Raw genomic sequence first — 19,282 nt, 5'->3', positions numbered from 1 at the left:
ATCCGTCCACACGGATTTGCCACTAATTTTAAGGATAGGATTGCTCTAGTAGGACTGGTTTCTACTGATTTTAGTTGTGGTTATGAGAGAGCCAAGTTGGACAAATGAGGTTTACACTTTGTTTCAGAAATGCTGAAGCTAATGAGGATTCTGAGCTTTGGCAATACACTCCAAGTGTTAGTATGGGTCTAGTTATAGGGAGGGAGAGGAAGCATCTCCCCCAACCCCAACTTTCAGATGGAATGGGGTGGCCAATAACTAGGGTTGCCAGGTGTCCGGTTTTCGACCGGCAATGCTGACTGGGCTGTTAAAAGTCTGGTCAGCAGCGCAGGGTGGCTAGGCAGGCCATGGCTCTGTGTGTCTCCCAGAAGCAGCGGCATGTCCCCCCTCCGTCTCCTACGCATGGGGGCAACCAGGGGGCTCCACATGCTGCCTCCAACCCAAGCGCCTGCTCCCGGCCAATGGGATATGCAAGGGCGCTGCCTACGAATGGGGCAGAACTCCCTGACTGTGCCTCCACATAGGAGCCACAGCAGGGACATGCTGCTGCTTCCGGGAGCTGCTTGAGGTAAGCACCGCCTGGCGCCTGCACCCCTGATCCCCTCCCACGCCCCAAGCCCTTGTTCGAGCCCTGATTCCCCTTCCACCCTCCAAGCCCCTCAGCCCCAGCCCTGATCCCCCTCCTGCCCTCTGAACCCCTCGGTCTGAGCCCGGCGGATCCTCCTGCCCCCCAAACCCCTCATCCCCAGCCCCACCCCAGAGCCCGCATGGATCCCTCACCCCTCCCTCCAGGCCCCAACCCCTGCCCCAGTCCTGATCCCTCTTCTGGCCCCGAACCCATCTGTCCCAGCCTGGAGCACCCTCCAGCACCCCAAAGCCCTCATCCCCAGCCCCACCCCGGAGCTCGCACTCCCAGCTGGAGCCCTCACTCCCTCCTGCATCCCAACCTCCTGAGCCAGCCCAGTGAAAATGAGTGAGTGAGTGAGTGAGGGTGGGGAGAGTGAGCGACAGAGGGAGGGGGGATGGAGTGAGCGGGAAGCGGGGCCTCGGAGAAGGGGCAGAGCAAAGGTGTTCCGTTTTGTGCAAGTAGAAAGTGACCCCATTAAAATGAGGTTGCAACACACTTTGAGGTCCCAACCGACAGTTTGAGAACCCCTGATCCATAGGGTTGCCACCTGTCTCGGTTTTCCTGGGATCATCCCTTTTTTTAGGTAGCTGTCCCAGGAAATCTGTAAGCCTTCCCAGGACATTAAAAGTCCTGGTTTTTATCAGTCACACACCCTCTGGTTCCCCAGTCCCTAGTGGCTGTAGTGAGGGGAACTGGGGAACAGTGATGCCTGTGTAGAAGGAGTTATCACTCCAGAGTGTCTGGGAGCTCCAGGAATCAGTGGCTCGGAATCATCGAGTGGGACAGGGGGAGTTTGGGGCTGGTGGTGACCAGTCACCAACATGCAAGTACCTGCTGTGGGGTTTGCCATAGGGTAAGAGTGGGGTAGATCCAGCCTGCTTGGCAAGGTTGGTGTCCCCAGGAACAGGAGCCCACAGGGGCTGGTGTCCTCTCCCATGGTGGGATGGGGAGACAGTGCCCGGGATTATATGTGGTGAGGTATGGGGGGCAGGTGAATGTGCCATTGTTTCATACCTCAGAGAACTGCATTTACAGCCTCCTGGCAGCAGGGGGCCCCTATGTCCTCCCTGCTGCTATTGCTATAGTTACTGCGCACCGCCACTTTCCCTTCCTTGCCTAGGCCCTGTCCTTGCTGTCTCTGAGGGTTTGCCCAGCTGGAGCCAGCTGGCGGGGGCTTGAGGGATCAGCAGGACTGGAGCAGCAACGACTGTCTCCCCTTCCTCCCTACAGGGTGGCAGGGACAAGTGAAGGGACACCTCTTTGTGGGTAGGATGACCAGACAACAAGTGTGAAAAATCGGGACGGGGGTGGGGGGTAATAGGAGCCTATATAAGAAAAAGACCCCAAAATCAGGACTGCCCCTATAAAATCGGGACATCTGGTCACCCTATTTGGGGGACAGGCACAAATTGGGGTCACAGCTATGGAGGGGGCAGACTCAAAGGGGAGGGCCGGATTATGGGGGAAACAGGCACTAGGGAGCAGCTATGAGGGGAATCTGTATAAAGAGACAAGATGGCCTGGTTGAGGGGATGGGTAAGAGAGGCAGCGTGGGGAGGGGGTGAAGGAGAGGTTTGGGGTGAGCGAGGGAATGAAGCAAGTTTGGGGAAAGGAGAGATTAGGAGGTTCTTGGAGAGGAGAGGCTGGTGAGAGAGGGAGGAGGTAATGGAGGTGTTTGTGGGCAGCAGGAGAGGCTGAGGGGGATTTTCCATGAAGGGGAAGGAGGAGAGGTTGGAGATTTAGCAGGTCAGTGTGCACAGTGAAGACTGCTACAGCATTGCATGGGAGCCAGACAGTCAAGGACTGCACCGTAGGAAGAGAGGCAAGAGGATGCTACAGTAAGTTTTGTTTGCTTATTGTTTTAATTGGATGGATGAAAGGGACTTATGCTGGAACCTCTTGGGTTTCAGAGAATGTGGGTGATCTTGTCGTGCTGCATGGGAATGTTTGCATCCACCACCCTCCTCCCCAACTTTTGGGACAAAATTACTCCATTGAGTATTAGTATTGGTATGTACCTATTAATTAACTGTAAGGATTGTAATTTGCAACAAGGTTTTCAGTATTCCTTATACACAGTATGGACAATGCTGTACAATATTGTACCGTACATGTATATTCTGCAGCAAGCAAGCCACTTTTCACAAAGAATTATAATTAAGATATGTCTTCTTAGTCATTCAGAGCAGCAATCACTTACCCACTAGATCGCGAATAAACAGACATTGTGAGGGCTCCCTTTTGGCTTGAATCTCTGACCATAAATGCCCCTTCTTTGGACTGAAAAGCAATTCAGATTTAGTTTATCCTTTCTTTTGTGTTTGACAGAAAATTCACATAAGACATTCAGTTGTTTACAAAATACTGTTGAATATTTTATAAAGGGACCAAAGGAAGCTAAAGGTCAGGAGGTCAGAGTAGATGATCTGGTGGTTCCTTGTGGCCTTTAACTGTATGACTAAAAGAACAGTAACTTCTAAAATAAGGTAATGTACTTAACAGTTGTAGGGTATTGTACAAATGCAGGTGAGATCTCTGTATCAGCAGGAAGCTAAGTACTTTTCTGACAACACGTTAGAGTAAATATGAATATATAAATGCTGAGTCATTCACCTGTGTGTGGATCACTGTTGGGTGATTCCAAGGATATTATTTAATCCAAGAGAAGCTTTGGTGTCTTTTGACTGTTGGATACTGATGTTTAAACTGTTCAAACTTTACTAGCATGGTTTATGATATTAGAACACATGACTTACATAGTAACATAATATTCTAATGATCTCTACCTAACCTCCTAATTTCTACAGCGATAGAGCTATTTACTATTTCTAGTTATTGGGGTCTTCTTCCTACCTGGAGCTATTTCATTGCTTTATACTATTGAACTAAGTACACAAGCCTAGTGATATTGTATGTTAAGTCTGTAACACTGTGACTGGAGACTCCTTGTGCTATACTGTACATCTTCTTATACACTCAGTACACTACATGAATGGCACAACTCCATGGATATAACTCGCTGCTATTCATTAAAGTACAGGTGACTATCAGCGGTAAGTTGAAGATAACTCATATTTAACATCTTAAATATATTGAACATTTACTTTTAACCCAGTCCACTGTTTCTGTGAATGTTTATACTGCACTATGCTCTTATGCGATACAGACCCTTGAAACAACTTAAAGAATAAAGAGCTAAAACTTTATGGCTATTTGGCATCTGTGCAAGGCTCAAAATATAGTGGAACCACTGCGGTACTTCGTGCTTCTGTTCAGGGGACCAGGAGCAGAAAGGCCACAAACCTTGGCAGCTCTCTTCTTATGAATGTGGAAGGGGAATTGTGGGTGGGACACCTGCATGGTAGAACTCTGGCTAGCTGGATTGTGACCTGTGTAAATCCTGTAGTCACAACCCTGTGTAGTAGGTTGCAGTAAGCTTTAGCTGTGCAGTGTAGCTTAAGTAGTTTAGCTAAGACTAGATGACCTCCTGAGGTCCCTTCCAACCCTGATATTCTATGATTCTATGAAATGCTGTAGTCACAGCCATGCCATTGGCTGGAGGAGCAGAGTTAAATATCTGACTTGGTTAACACAAAACTAAAGATAGGACACACAAATCTATAAATATTTGAAGGGTGACAATGCCATGGCAACTAGGAATCATTTAGAGTGATTCATGGGATTATAACTAATAATAATGGAATGAAATTAAGAAACGGAAATGGAAAAATTAGACTGAATATCAGAAAAATTCTCAGAGTTAAATATATTAGAATACTCTCCCATGGGAAGTGCTGGAAGCTCCATGTTTGGAGCATTGAAAACTAAACCAAACAAATCACTAGAAAATATACTGTAAAGACTGGATTATATAAGTGCTGTTCCTTTTCCTCTTTAACATCTATAATTTTATGTATTTCTGTGCACTCCCTCTGGCTGAGTTGTATTTTACCCAATCCCTGTGCTGGCCCCTGAGCAAAACTCTGTTATTCTCTCTAAAACAGTAACAATTTGAAGTCATAGATACAGTTGTATTTTATATTGACATGCACTTTTCTTCCCAAGGGTTTCACAACGCTTCACACAAAATATTAACATAGCACCAATAAAACATAATTGCCTATAGGCAGGACTAAGTGGGACACAACATGCTGCATGACAATAAGGGGAGTAGAAATTTTAGTTAAGGACACTGGGGCAAACCTCTACGTTAACTAAGAGAGTATGAGATTTTTAATGTTCACACTGTGCGGACAGATTTCAGTTTTTAAAGTCTCACCCAAACGACACGCACAATAAACTGCATAGAACTCAGTTTATCTAATATGGAAGGTAGAAGACCTAAACAGAACAAGTTCTAGGGAGTCTAAGTATTCCACACCTGATGTTTAGACCACCAAGACATCCCTTCATTTTAAAGTACTCTATTTTATTGTACAGTTAGCTCTGGAGTTGATTGCTGAAATCTTCATGATGCATCTTGTAATATTTACAGAATAATTTAGATTGTGGGTAACTTTACTAACAATGAAAGTTTATTTATAAACCAACTGAATTACCTCCTGCCGTAGTAGAAGTTCTGCCTGATTTCTGGTTATGTTTTTACAGTACCACCTACAATAAATGACCAAGAAAAGACAGCTAAATTATGTTTTGATTTCAAACTATTTTAACAAAAATACTTATTGACTCGATTGTAATGAGCAACACTTCTTAACCATTATACTATTCCCAAACAAAAAACTTAGTTAATATAAAGCTAAGGTTGTAAACAAACAGATATTAATTTTAAACAACTTTATAAGACTATTTCAGTTATAACAATAACACAAACAAAAACAAGATATTTATGAATGAGGAAACTCAGAGCTAGGGTTAAAAAAACAATGAAAAGTGAAAATGTTAGAAAGTCATAGTTTAAAAAAATCAAAATGTCAGAAAGTCTGGAAATATTTAAAGTTCCACTACCAATTTTAACTCTGCTGTTTACTATCACTCAGCTCACCCTAACTAGTGAAAGAACCCCATTAGCTTCCTCATAAAACAAGTGCTTCCTGTTTCATAGTTATATTTTTAAAATGTGCCCATCCCATGTTCTGGATCTCACTCTCTAATTTATTTTTTAAAATTCCTACACAGTAACAATGTGAAAATGTGGTGGGTTCTTGCCCATGCCATAAGAGTTGTTAGAGGGTCTAGTCTTCTGCCTTTGATAAATTGGTGGGTTCATAGTTTACAGTCCAATGTATAGAATTTTGCTCATATAGTATCTCATAATCAAATATGTGATGGGATCGTGGTTGGGGAAAGAGGGCAACTTTACTGGTATCAAGTCTAGCCCTATGATTTTCAATATTTTTTCCCATTTGTTGTAATTAAAGTTGAGATTAAGTAAAATCCTGGATATAAACACCCACAAGTTTGAGAAATTTTGCATTTACACTTGGTGTTTCAGACCCATCTCTGGTTGGAATATTTGGGAATTTTACTCTTCCTCACCAGTCAATGAACCTTAAATATGTTGAAGTCAGTACTGGATAGTCATTGAAATGTACAAAACAGGAAAAGATCAGAGTATAATAGTATCTGGCTGTGAGCGCTCACAAATAGGAAACTTCCAGATTGTGAATCTTGACTTATGTAAACGGATGCAGTTATACTATTTATTGTATATGAGCTACCAGTGTTTATAACATTCTAGTCTCATAGCAAACAGCCATTGATTTGAATGGAGAAGAATCATGAAAACCGGAAGACAAATGGTGAATTCATTTTTAGGATGATGATTTATAAGAAAAAATAAGGGCCTTCATCCTGCAGTGGCAGTCATTACTCAGGCAAATTCCTGTTGACTTATAGTAAGGACTGAAAGAGCAGGCCCTAAAAATGTACAACCCTAACCAATTCTCAGGGAGGAGGCACAATAATCATTTTCAAGTGTACTTACTCATATGCTTCTAAATTATTTCGCTCGTTCTCAGTTACATAATTGCTGGGAATTAGGCCTTCATTACTAAAATAAATACAAATGAAAGATATAACACAATGTAAAGTATTAATGGGATTAAAATGTTAATGTTCCTTTCACTTAACAGGAGGGCAACTAACACTTTGGCCACATATCAAGTATGAGCTATGTTTCTGTGAATTCAGACAGTCATTGAAGGAAGACCCCAGGATTCTTCTTATCAACCTGGTGATTTTTCAAAGGACAGATGATGGGCAAATACTGTCTGTATGAATTGTTCAGTATGGGACTGTTCTCTGGAGAACCAGGAAGTGGGTGAATTTGTGTTGCCAGCTCTGCACAAGACCCACCAGGTGGCACTGAAGCCTAGATTTTACCTTTGAAAGCATATGCATGGCAAATGCACATATTAGAAAGCAGAATGTGGATCAAACCCTAGATTGAGTTGCACACAGGGCCGGTGCAAGGAAGTTTCACGGCCTAGGCGAAACTTCCACCTTGCACCCCCCCTCCAGCCCTGCGGCAGCTTCCCACCCCTCCTCCGCCCTGAGGCGCCCCCCCCCCACAGCAGCTCCCCTCCCCCCGCCCTGAGGCGCCCCCCCCCGGCAGCAGCTTCCTCGCCCGGGAGCCATGCGGCAGCTCCCCACCCCAGTTCACCTCTGCTCCGCCTCCTCCCCGAGCATGCCGCCCCCACTTTAATTCTCCTCCCAGGCTTGCGGCGCCAAACAGCTGATTGGCGCCGGAAGCCTGGGAGGTGAGAGAAGTGGAGCAGCGACGGCGTGCTCGGGGAGGGGGCATAGCAGAGGTGAGCTGGGATGGGAAGCCCTGCGGCAGCTCCCCCCCCCCCGCCCTGAAGCACCCCCCGCGGCAGCTCCCCACCCCCCGGCCCGAGGAGCCGTGCGGTACCTCCCCACCCCAGCTCACCTCTGCTCCGCCTCCTCCCCGAGCACGCCGCCACCGCTCTAATTCTCCTCCCAGGCTTGCGGCGCCAAACAGCTGATTGGCGCTGCAAGCCTGGGAGGCGGGAGAAGTGGAGCGGCGACCGCGCGCTCGGGGAGGAATGCTGTAAAAAAAAATTGGGGGCACTGCTTTTTGGCGCCCCCAAATCTTACCGCCTAATTCGCCTTAATGGTAGCACGGGCCCTGGCTGCATATATATATATATATACACCTACATTGTACATAATTGCCAATTATTTTAATTCCCACCTTCTAAAAGAACCAGTTGCGCTCAAGGTTATTACGTATGTCAGTGAGCTTGTCACTGTACAGTTCCTAGAGGAAGACATGGTCCCTGCTCCAACGGGTTTACAAACTAATTTGGACAGACATTGCAGTTCAGATGCACAGTACACCAGATGACTGTCTAATCTCTGAACAAGCCAAATTCTTTTATATGTATCTGGTGGATTATCACTGAGCCTCTAGGTGGAAGAAGTGTGTTTAAAGGAGGGATTTGAATTAGGAAGGGATGGTTATTTGGCACATAAAAAAAGCAGCTATTCCAAACATAAGGGGAGGTGGAGGTGTGGATGAAGACATCAAGTTGAGAGAAGGGGGACACAATGAAAGCATTACTGAGGGAAGATGGACCATAAGTGAAGTTCAGATCCAAACTTTTTTTAAAGTTCAGGGGTATTTGGATCTAGGATTTTGGTTCAGGCAGACCTAACTCTAAAAACAATATTTTACTGAATTACATACCCTTTCTACAATTCTGCCATCAGCTACAATGGTGCAACCCTAGTAACTTCAATATAAGATATCACTGTATGAAACTAGATGAGAAGATAGGCACAAGTGTGACTGAGAGCAGAAATTGGCTTAATTGCAGTACATCTATCTAGGTACTTATATGACTGTAGTTGCTATTTTATCTGAATGCCATTTCATCACACTCAACAACATTTCTTCTGATTCACTGTATTGTAAAATACTTTAGAAATTAAGTATGAAGCACCAGATTTTCAAAAGAGCTCAGCACCCAACAGGTCCTAAATGAAGTAGCCAGGTTTCCAGAACTACTCAGTACCCAGCAACTCACTCTCTTCTCAAAATCCCAAATGCTGCTCTTGTTTAGCCTGGCGTGTGTCTGTCTAGATTCTAGATTCCCATTATTCTCAATGGGAGATGCTGGGTGCTGAATAACAGGGAGTTTCGCAAGGGAGTTCTCCAGGTGAAGGAGAAGCAATACAGCACCCTTTTGGGCTGACAGGGGGCTGCAGACGGGAGTTTGACAGAGGGAGGCTTACGATGGTTAGGAAGACCCGCAACACCTGTGCCAGCACTGCTACTGTCTCCTCCACCTGTGCCTGTAGCCAGACAGAGCGCCTGAGCATGGATGCCTCTACCCAGATCCTGGTGTGGTTTTGCAAAGACTGTAACTTGCAATTTCCACTTACTGATATCCAGGCTGCGGGGACCATCCAATGTGAGAGGTGCCTGCTGGTGGAATCTCTCAGGCAGCAGGTGGGAGAGCTACAGGAGGAGGTGGCTAGGTTGAGGAGCATCCGAATCCACGAGCAATTCCTCGACAGTGTCCATGTGGAGACAGCTGAGGTAGCTGTCCCAGTACACAGGACTGCTGATACACCACTGGTGGAGGAGGAGATGGCTCAGGGTGGACACTGGCAGCTGGTTACTTCTGGCAGCAGGCAGTGCTCCACCCTTGCTCCGAACCCTCCTGCCATGGTTATAGGTAACCGTTATGCTCTCCTTGATACAGGAAAGAAGGAATCACTCCCTACAGTAAAGGAGGAGAAGCCTCGTACCCCTAAGGCTGGAAAGTCTGCTGCCACCACTGCGAATAGGAAACGTAGGGTAGTGGTGGTCGGAGACTCTCTGCTGAGGGGGACGGAGGCGCCCATCTGTCGCCCTGACATTTCATCTCGGGAGGTATGCTGCCTGCCGGGGGCCCGTATCCGAGACGTTACGGAGGCATTGTCGAGGATTATCCAGCCCTCTGACTACTACCCCATGCTACTCATCCATGTGGGCACAAATGATACTGCGCGGTGTGACACTGAGCGGATCAAGAGTGACTACAGGGCTCTGGGAGTACGGGTGAAGGAGTTTGGAGCGCAGGTGGTATTCTCTTTGATTCTTCCTGTCAAAGGTAGGGGCCCGGGCAGAGACAGATGCATCATGGAGGTGAATGCCTGGCTGCGAAGATGGTGTCGCCAGGAGGGCTTTGGCTTCCTAGACCACGGGATGCTATTCGAGGAAGGACTGCTAGGCAGAGATGGCGTTCACCTTTCGAGGAGAGGAAAGACCCTATTCGGACACAGACTGGCTAACCTAGTGAGGAGGGCTTTAAACTAGGTTCGACGGGGACAGGTGAGCAAAGCCCACAGGTAAGTGGGGAACATGGAGACCGGGGAGATGGGTCGGAAACGAGAGGGAGTGTGGGCTATATTGGCAGAGAGAAAGGAGAGTCAGGACAAAACTGGGAGGAAAGATCAAACCAGTATCTTAGATGCCTATATACAAATGCGAGAAGTATGGGGAATAAGCAGGAAGAACTGGCAGTGCTAATAAATAAATACAACTATGACATTGTTGGCATCACTGAAACTTGGTGGGATAATACACATGATTGGAATGTTGGTGTGGATGGGTACAGCTTGCTCAGGAAGGATAGACAGGGGGAAAAGGGAGGAGATGTTGCCTTATATATTAAAAATGTACACACTTGGACTGAGGTAGAGATGGACATAGGAGACGGAAGTGTTGAGAGTCTCTGGGTTAGGCTAAAAGGGGCAAAAAACAAGGGAGATGTCATGCTAGGAGTCTACTACAGGCCACCTAACCAGGTGGAAGAGGTGGATGAGGCTTTTTTCAAGCAACTAACAAAATCATCCAAAGCCCAAGATTTGGTGGTGATGGGGGACTTCAACTATCCGGATATATGTTGGGAAAATAACACAGCGGGGCACAGTCTATCCAACAAATTCTTGGACTGCATTGGAGACAACTTTTTATTTCAGAAGGTTGAAAAAGCTACTAGGGGGGAAGCTGTTCTAGACTTGATTTTAACAAATAGGGAGGAACTCGTTGAGAATGTGAAAGTAGAAGGCAGCCTGGGTGAAAGTGATCATGAAATCATAGAGTTTGCAATTCTAACGAAGGGTAGAAGGGAGAACAGCAAAATAGAGACAATGGATTTCAGGAAGGCAGATTTTGGGAAGCTCCGAGAGCTGATAGGTAAGGTCCCATGGGAATCAAGACTGAGGGGAAAAACAACTGAGGAGAGTTGGCAGTTTTTCAAAGGGACACTATTAAGGGCCCAAAAGCAAGCTATTCCGCTGGTTAGGAAAGATAGAAAATGTGGCAAAAGACCACCTTGGCTTAACCACGAGATCTTGCACGATCTAAAAAATAAAAAGGAGTCATATAAAAAATGGAAACTAGGACAGATTACAAAAGATGAATATAGGCAAACAACACAGGAATGCAGGGGCAAGATTAGAAAGGCAAAGGCACAAAATGAGCTCAAACTAGCTACGGGAATAAAAGGAAACAAGAAGACTTTTTATCAATACATTAGAAGCAAGAGGAAGACCAAAGACAGGGTAGGCCCACTGCTTAGTGAAGAGGGAGAAACAGTAACAGGAAACTTGGAAATGGCAGAGATGCTTAATGACTTCTTTGTTTCGGTCTTCACCGAGAAGTCTGAAGGAATGCCTAACATAGTGAATGCTAATGGGAAGGGGGTAGGTTTAGCGGATAAAATAAAAAAAGAACAAGTTAAAAATCACTTAGAAAAGTTAGATGCCTGCAAGTCACCCGGGCCTGATGAAATGCATCCTAGAATACTCAAGGAGCTAATAGAGGAGGTATCTGAGCCTCTAGCTATTATCTTTGGAAAGTCATGGGAGACGGGAGAGATTCCAGAAGACTGGAAAAGGGCAAATATAGTGCCCATCTATAAAAAGGGAAATAAAAACAACCCAGGAAACTACAGACCAGTTAGTTTAACTTCTGTGCCAGGGAAGATAATGGAGCAAGTAATTAAGGAAATCATCTGCAAACACTTGGAAGGTGGTAAGGTGATAGGGAACAGCCAGCATGGATTTGTGAAGAACAAATCATGTCAAACCAATCTGATAGCTTTCTTTGATAGGATAACGAGCCTTGTGGATAAGGGTGAAGCGGTGGATGTGGTATACCTAGACTTTAGTAAGGCATTTGATACGGTCTCGCATGATATTCTTATCGATAAACTAGGCAAATACAATTTAGATGGGGCTACTATAAGGTGGGTGCATAACTGGCTGGATAACCGTACTCAGAGAGTTGTTATTAATGGTTCCCAATCCTGCTGGAAAGGCGTAACGAGTGGGGTACCGCAGGGGTCTGTTTTGGGACCGGCTCTGTTCAATATCTTCATCAACGACTTAGATATTGGCATAGAAAGTACGCTTATTAAGTTTGCGGATGATACCAAACTGGGAGGGATTGCAACTACTTTGGAGGACAGGGTCATAATTCAAAATGATCTGGACAAATGGTCTGAGTTAAACAGGATGAAGTTTAACAAAGACAAATGCAAAGTGCTCCACTTAGGAAGGAAAAATCAATTTCACACATACAGAATGGGAAAAGACTGTCTAGGAAGGAGTACGGCAGAAAGGGATCTAGGGGTTATAGTGGACCACAAGCTAAATATGAGTCAACAGTGTGATGCTGTTGCAAAAAAAGCAAACATGATTCTGGGATGTATTAACAGGTGTGTTGTGAGCAAGACACGAGAAGTCATTCTTCCACTCTACTCTGCTCTGGTTAGGCCTCAGCTGGAGTATTGTGTCCAGTTCTGGGCGCCGCATTTTAAAAAAGATGTGGAGAAATTGGAAAAGGGTCCAGAGAAGAGCAACAAGAATGATTAAAGGTCTTGAGAACATGACCTATGAAGGAAGGCTGAAAGAATTGGGTTTGTTTAGTTTGGAAAAGAGAAGACTGAGAGGGGACATGATAGCAGTTTTCAGGTATCTAAAAGGGTGTCATAAGGAGGAGGGAGAGAACTTGTTCACCTTAGCCTCTAAGGATAGAACCAGAAACAATGGGTTTAAACTGCAGCAAGGGAGGTCTAGGTTGGACATTAGGAAAAAGTTCCTAACTGTCAGGGTGGTTAAACACTGGAACAAATTGCCTAGGGAGGTTGTGGAATCTCCGTCTCTGGAGATATTTAAGAGTAGGTTAGATAAATGTCTATCAGGGATGGTCTAGACAGTATTTGGTCCTGCCATGTGGGCAGGGGACTGGACTCGATGACCTCTCGAGGTCCCTTCCAGTCCTATAATCTATGAATCTATGAATCTATGAATGAATGTTTTTCAAAAATCTGGCTGCTTCGTATAGATACCTAACTGGGAGCTGAACACTTTAAAATCTGGCCCTAAAATATATTTATGCCTCTAATTTTTTTTTTTTTAGGAAGATAGATAGAAACAAATGGGTCCAAATATGCCTCCTCTCTTACCCATACTGGTCTCTTGCCTTCCACCAGTGAGGGTCATACTTCTCAAGGATAATGTATTCTTCTGATTTCCTGAGTGTTAAGTCACAGGGTCCTTTGGCAAAAAAATCATAGAGTGCAATGACTCTGATTTTCTCTTCATACTCTTCAGGGATCTGTGGGGGTAACGCTGGTAGTGGCTTCCTCTTTGATTGCTGAACAAATTCCCTGTGATGCTGTTGAGAGAAAAAAATATCATAATTGGTTTACATTTTTTTCCCTGCTTATTATTAGTATTATTATTAGTAGTAATATTTTATTTTATTTTTATTCTTATGTTGTCTCTGTGCCTGAAAGAAACTGATCACGATTCCTTCCCTCCCTATGCCTTATCATCCAGTCAGTTGCACTTGCAAGAAGGCAACAGAGTACAGTTGATTGCACGTGGATAACTGTTACTCAAGCCAAAGTTACACTGACAAAATAAATAAATAATATGCATATAATGTGACTGTAGCCAAAATAGACCATTTCCCCCACCAATGTGCTTGCAGTTACATTAATGCGGTATGAATTCTGGGACAGCTCCTCAGCTGATGTAAATCAGAATAGCTCCATTGAAGTCAATTGAGTTACACCAGCTGGGTTTGGAGAACATTGCATACATGCTTATCAGCAGGAATATAAACATTTTGTTTTGCATGAACATAGGGCCTGGTTTTGCACTCGGTTACACTGTTGTAAAGTTGGGAGGAACTCATCAAAGTCAGTGGAGTTAGGCCAAATGAAAGTAAGACCATACTCAGGTCCTTCGTGTCTGGAAAAAATACATAACAATGTAAATCTTCTAAATCTTTGCACTCTTATTAAAATACTCTTTACAATATTTATATGATGTATGTATTACTGCAACTTTAAAGATTTAGCAGGGAGTAGTTACACTAGTGCAGTGGTTCTCAAATTTTTTTTTTCACAGACCACTTGAAAATTGCTGAGGGTCTCAGCGGACCACTTAATGATCTTTCCAAATGTTATTTGTACCGTTAGCTAACTATTGTGAAGCGCTTGGACAAAAGCGCTATATAAAAAACCTTAATAATAATTAACATTTTTTTGTTCTGCAAATAAAAGCACACAACTCATATTTTAATATCAGTAGTCTTACCTTTCTACTGCGATGGATGTGCCCTTTCTCCCCCATCACAGCAGCCACATAGCTGAGTCTGGGAAGGAGGACCGTCTCTTCCCAGCAGCTGGAATCCTGTAGCTGGGGAAAGTCGCCTCTTTCTCTGGCCGCCGCAGCCCTGCACGTCCCAAATTCCCTCCACCTCCTCTATTCACCCCACTGCCCCCTCCCACCTACCCCCTATTTCCCCAAAGGCCACCACCTCACCTTACATGTGTGTCTTCTCCAGGGTCCAGGCATCTAATTAGTGGAGCCATGCCCTTCATTTTCTTGTGTGCGGCCACCCAGGCACGCACATTAGAGGGAACTATCCACATTTTTGAGAACCTCTGCACTAGTGCCTGCTCTGGCATATATTCAGTGTCTGGGCTTGGATATGTCACTTAACCTCTTTGTACTTCAGTTTCCTGAATCTGTATGATTTTACTTACTCTGTGCTTTTGGGTAGACACATAGGAGAGCTGTTGTGACATTGAGTATCCAGCCATCAAGTCTACGTCATTGTCCAGGCTCAATTTTGTTCTCACTGCTCTAATTTTGGAGAATAAAAACAGTGTTTGTGAGAATATATATCACCAAACAGATTAGCTGTGGGGGAGGGAAAAGGTCTGTAAATTTTTACAAATTTCAGCAGATTTACTGAAAACTGAGGGATTTTAGAACCTTTTATATGTGACTAGTTTGAAAGCAAATGACTTATTTTGATTAGCTTAATTACTGGCAAGTTGAAGCTAAAATTTGATTTACCTTTTCTGCATTGAACAGCAGCAGCAGCAAAAAACAGACTGGATGGTGTGATCTGAAAACAAGAACATTTTCTATATTTTTAGTACTGTTTTTGGTTTACTGCATTGAAGTGTGTAATAGGTTCTCTACCACGGACTTGCTGTGAGACTCTGGGCTAGTCACTTGGGACCAGATTGTGGAACATTTACTCATGGGAATAGTCCAATTGAAACCAGTGGAACTACTTAAGTGAGTGCTCGCCAGCATAAGGAAGGATTCCACAATTGAACCCCTAACCTTTCCGTGCCTCAGTTTCCTCATCTGTTGAAGTTATCAATGCTTTCCCACTTCTGTAAAGCACTTTGAGATCCACAGATGAAAAGCACTATACAGGTGCTAAGTATTGTTCCTATTTACAGATGGATAAATTATTAACCACAGTGAGCAGTACAATAATAAAATGCTGATTAGGCTATTTTTTCTTAATGAATATATAGCACCAGAAGAGCCTCTGATGTTATAAATGTCCTCTTGTGAGGTGTGAAAAATCTGCAGAACCAATCTGGCATCTGTGCATATTTTTTATGTTGAGCTCCCTATTCATGTTTTACCTGTAATACAGTCTTGCTTGTAGTTAGTCACCGTTCTTGGCTAGGATTTAAGAGAAACCCTGTGTGGTTATACTAGATTGTTTTAATCAGTGCGGAAGCTAGACATCCAAGGAGAGCTACAGATTCCTTCTGTATGCAGCCACCTTTATATCCTTCACAATTGAGTCCTGTCTCTTCTCTTCCACAGAGGACACTACATTCTTGTCATTAGAAGATGCTCTAAAGCCACATATTAGGTAGTGTCCTTCCCTTAGGACTGAGTATTTTTCCAAGTTTATCTTTCATGCATGTTCTTTTCAAAGTCACACTAATGTGTTCAGTTTTTTTATTCCCTCTTCACCATTTTTGGTTTGTTATGCCCCCCATCTGGGATGATGACCCAATTTACATGTGAGGGATTTGGATGAAATATTTCAGTGTAAGTAATAAGAAAATCCATTCTCTATATAGTCTAAGTCTACATAAGAGAGGAAGTATAGTATAATGGTTAGCACATAGGCCTCTGAGTTAGAGCTCTCGAGTGTTAACCCTGGCTCTACCATGTTTTCACTGTGTGAGCATGGGCAAGTTACTTATAAGTTAACCTCTCTCTGCTTCATTTTATCCATCTGTAAAATGGAAATAGGACATTGTAAGAATTAAGCAATGTTTGTAAAAGAGCTTTGGCATCTTTTGCTATATAATCTCAGTGCATATCATTATTATACATCTTTCAGGTACAGAAGCCTTCAAAACAAGAGGTCAAATCTGATCTCAAAAGAGTTAGTCATGCATTCCTATTTATCTTGTATCACAGCTACTATGTTTATGCAATTCCTCGTATACTGCTTGCAAATGAACAAGTGGAGAGAAGAGATCTAAAGGGGTCAGCTGCAGCAAGATAATTGACCTTTATTCGACCTAATTTCTGGATGGATGACTCCTGGGGTGGGAGAGGAGCTTGAGCCAGGTTTCTTGGTTGGAGATTGCATGACCTTTAGGCAGCTGAAAGAGAAGGGAAAGTTAGGCAGCTGATATATAGCTGGGTGTTCCCATAGCCACTAGGTTGTGGGTGGTTTAGGCAGCTGTTTTGGAACTGGAGGAGCTGCTTGAGTTGGAGTCATTTTAAAGATGAGTATATGTTAGCATAGCACCGCAAGGAAGTTTACTAAGAATCTGTGTACCATAGCATTCAAAAGGTTAAGTAGTCTTATTATACCTGGTGAATTATTTGACCAATAAAGATATATACAGTATTTAACAAATCTCACATTATAAAAAGGGAAAGAGAATGGCAAAGTTCAGGGAGATAAGATCAAAATTAGTTCTTAGTCAGAAGAGGAAGAAACCTGTGGCTTATGCTTGTTTTGCTTTGAAAAGTTACCAGTGAAGCTTGTGGGGGCAATTTGCCATAGACCATGACATCCTGTGAAGAGCCTACAGTGTGGGACTTTGACAAGCCCATTTTAATCACAAGATATCATAAACTGCTTGATAAAAGTTTCCAGTGACGGCTATGGAAAATATGAGGATTGGAAATGCCCAAACCACCTGACATTAACTTTTTTTTTTAAAGAAGCCAGACTAAAAAAGCTATGTGCAGTGTGATAGGTTTGTTGCATTACTTTCAATTGTTCATGAAGCTATCACCTTGCCATTTAAAACTGTTGCTATTTATCTTTGCCAGAACATGCTTTCTCCTACTGGTGCTTGCTGTAATTTCTAGTTTATTTACCATATTTTCCAGACCAGGAGCTATAAACAAGAAAAAAGAAAAGAGTGTTTGCAACTTGCAGTATCTTAATATCACTGGTCTATGTTTACCTTCAAAAAGAGAAATTCAGAGGGAAAGTCTGAAATTGTATTGAATTAATTACTGGAATGGTGTTAGATGGCAGTATGGCATTCCAGGTGCTGACTTTTGAATGAAGTGAACTGACATTTGTCCATTAGAGATATCAAGGTATTTATCATTACCCGAAGTGTTTCAGTTGGGGGCAGTGTTTGCCCCGACTTAGATAGCATATTGCCACCATGCACCATTAAAGAGCTTCTACATTCCACCATAAAGGTGTCTACATTTCAGTGATGGGTCACGTAATCCCTGTATATCTCTTCCTTGCCTTAGTGCTGTGATGCTCAATTAACATTTGTAAAATACTTACCAGAGATACTTAGATCAGGCTCTGTAGAACTTCAAAGTATTATTAAAACAACATTCTTAAGTACACTGAAGATCTGACTATAACCACAAATGCAAATGAATTCAGAGTTCAGGCTGGTTTGAGTAAAGGTGGAATATCAGCCCAGGAATTTTCTGCCTTCACTGAATTTCAAACTCTTTCTGTAAAGTATAGGCACTTTCCACACTTGAATCTACTTTGCTAGGTTAAAAGAAACCAGCAATAAATGAAATGTCTGTAACGCATTTTACATATATCCTAATCTTCTATTTACCAGCTAGTCTCTTATAGTGCTTAAGGAATCATAACAAACTATGTGCTGAATCAGTAATTAGGGTGTTTCATGGTATGCAGTGTAGGTCCCTATTCTGCACTCCTTACTTGGGCAAAACTTTCACTGAGTTCAGTGACTGTTTGCCAGAAACTGGGATTGGGTGACAGGGCATGGATCACTTGATGATGATCTGTCTGTTCATTCCCTTTGGGGCATCTACCATTGGCCACTGTCAGAGGATAGGATACTGGGCTTGATGGACCTTTGATCTGACCCAGTATGACCGTTCTTATCACTGAAAAAGAGTGCAGAATATGACCCATAATCCAGTAACTGTGGCCTAGATTACCATCTCTTGCAGAGAAATGAGTGTGAAAGGCCTGAGAGGTAGGGTGGTTATGTGAGGTTTGCTGCCTTTCTTTCTTCTTCCTATCCTACCATGTCCTCCTCTCGCTCCATGGAGTTCACAGGGCATGAGGTCCTAAGGAAGGGACATCCCCAGCTTTGTAGAGGCAGATCTGTTTGCATGCATAGTTCCTGATTTGGCCTTCTCTCTCTCTCCCTTGCAGCACCACTTCTGAAGGAGTTGTTTTGTCCTTGCATTGATTCCCACTTTGGCTGCTCAGTAGCAGCTGCAGAGTGACTCAATGGGAGTTAAAGCTGTGAGCTGTCTTATTGAAACACCATATTTCTGGTGGAAATCTGGCAAATCAGCCAGGGACAGCGTCATGAAAGAAGAAGTACTGTGAGTTCTTCAGAGACTACTGAGAGTTGCAGGTTTTAGGATTTGATTCAATGGAGCTAGTTACACTTGGATACTTTGATTTAAAACACTGGAATGCTATTGGGATATCCCAGGTGAAGGCCTATTCAGGTGGACTGTGTAGGCCGTCACATCTTGCAAAGTTACTGGTGAGCCTGTTTACACAATACATGTGACACTTGTTTCTCATTCTGACCTCTTTGATTAGCGAATTCGCAGTTCACAGACCACAAAAGTGACAGAATAACTCATAGTGACTTTGCAGCCCCTATCAGGAAGAGAAGATGACCCATACCTGTACCTCTAAACTTTAGATTCTAAAGTACCCACCGCAAATGTCAAAGTGCTTGGCTCTCCGTGTGAATAACTTGATTAGACTTGCTCACATCATAATCTTGTACTAGCAAGACAGGAAGTTATATACACACAGAGCTGACTCCAAGTATTGTAGCAATGATTAATAAAGTGGTACAGGAAGCCTGCACTTCCTGACAGAAGCACATGCAGCAT

At 43.6% G+C, this 19,282-nt stretch overlaps 1 protein-coding gene across 1 annotated transcript in view; it reads right to left on the bottom strand.

Annotated features, from left to right (window-relative positions):
- The window catches only part of TXK (TXK tyrosine kinase), a 34,886-nt gene extending 18,329 nt beyond the window's left edge, over positions 1-16,557 (bottom strand). The window contains exons 1-6 of the mRNA XM_065596903.1: positions 14,984-16,557; positions 14,668-14,767; positions 13,075-13,286; positions 6,576-6,641; positions 5,188-5,242; positions 2,829-2,908 (exon numbers count right to left, since the gene is read on the bottom strand). Of these exons, the coding sequence (XP_065452975.1) occupies positions 2,829-2,908; positions 5,188-5,242; positions 6,576-6,641; positions 13,075-13,286; positions 14,668-14,767; positions 14,984-15,051 (581 nt within the window). The 5' untranslated portion in view covers positions 15,052-16,557. The remainder of the gene's footprint in view (positions 1-2,828; positions 2,909-5,187; positions 5,243-6,575; positions 6,642-13,074; positions 13,287-14,667; positions 14,768-14,983) is intronic.
- Positions 16,558-19,282: the final 2,725 nt, after the last annotated feature.

The sequence above is a fragment of the Chrysemys picta genome, chromosome 5, assembly GCF_011386835.1.
Source record: "Chrysemys picta bellii isolate R12L10 chromosome 5, ASM1138683v2, whole genome shotgun sequence".
NCBI lineage: Eukaryota > Metazoa > Chordata > Testudines > Emydidae > Chrysemys > Chrysemys picta.
Note: the sequence above shows the minus strand (reverse complement) of the source record. Positions and strands in the feature narration are given on the sequence as shown.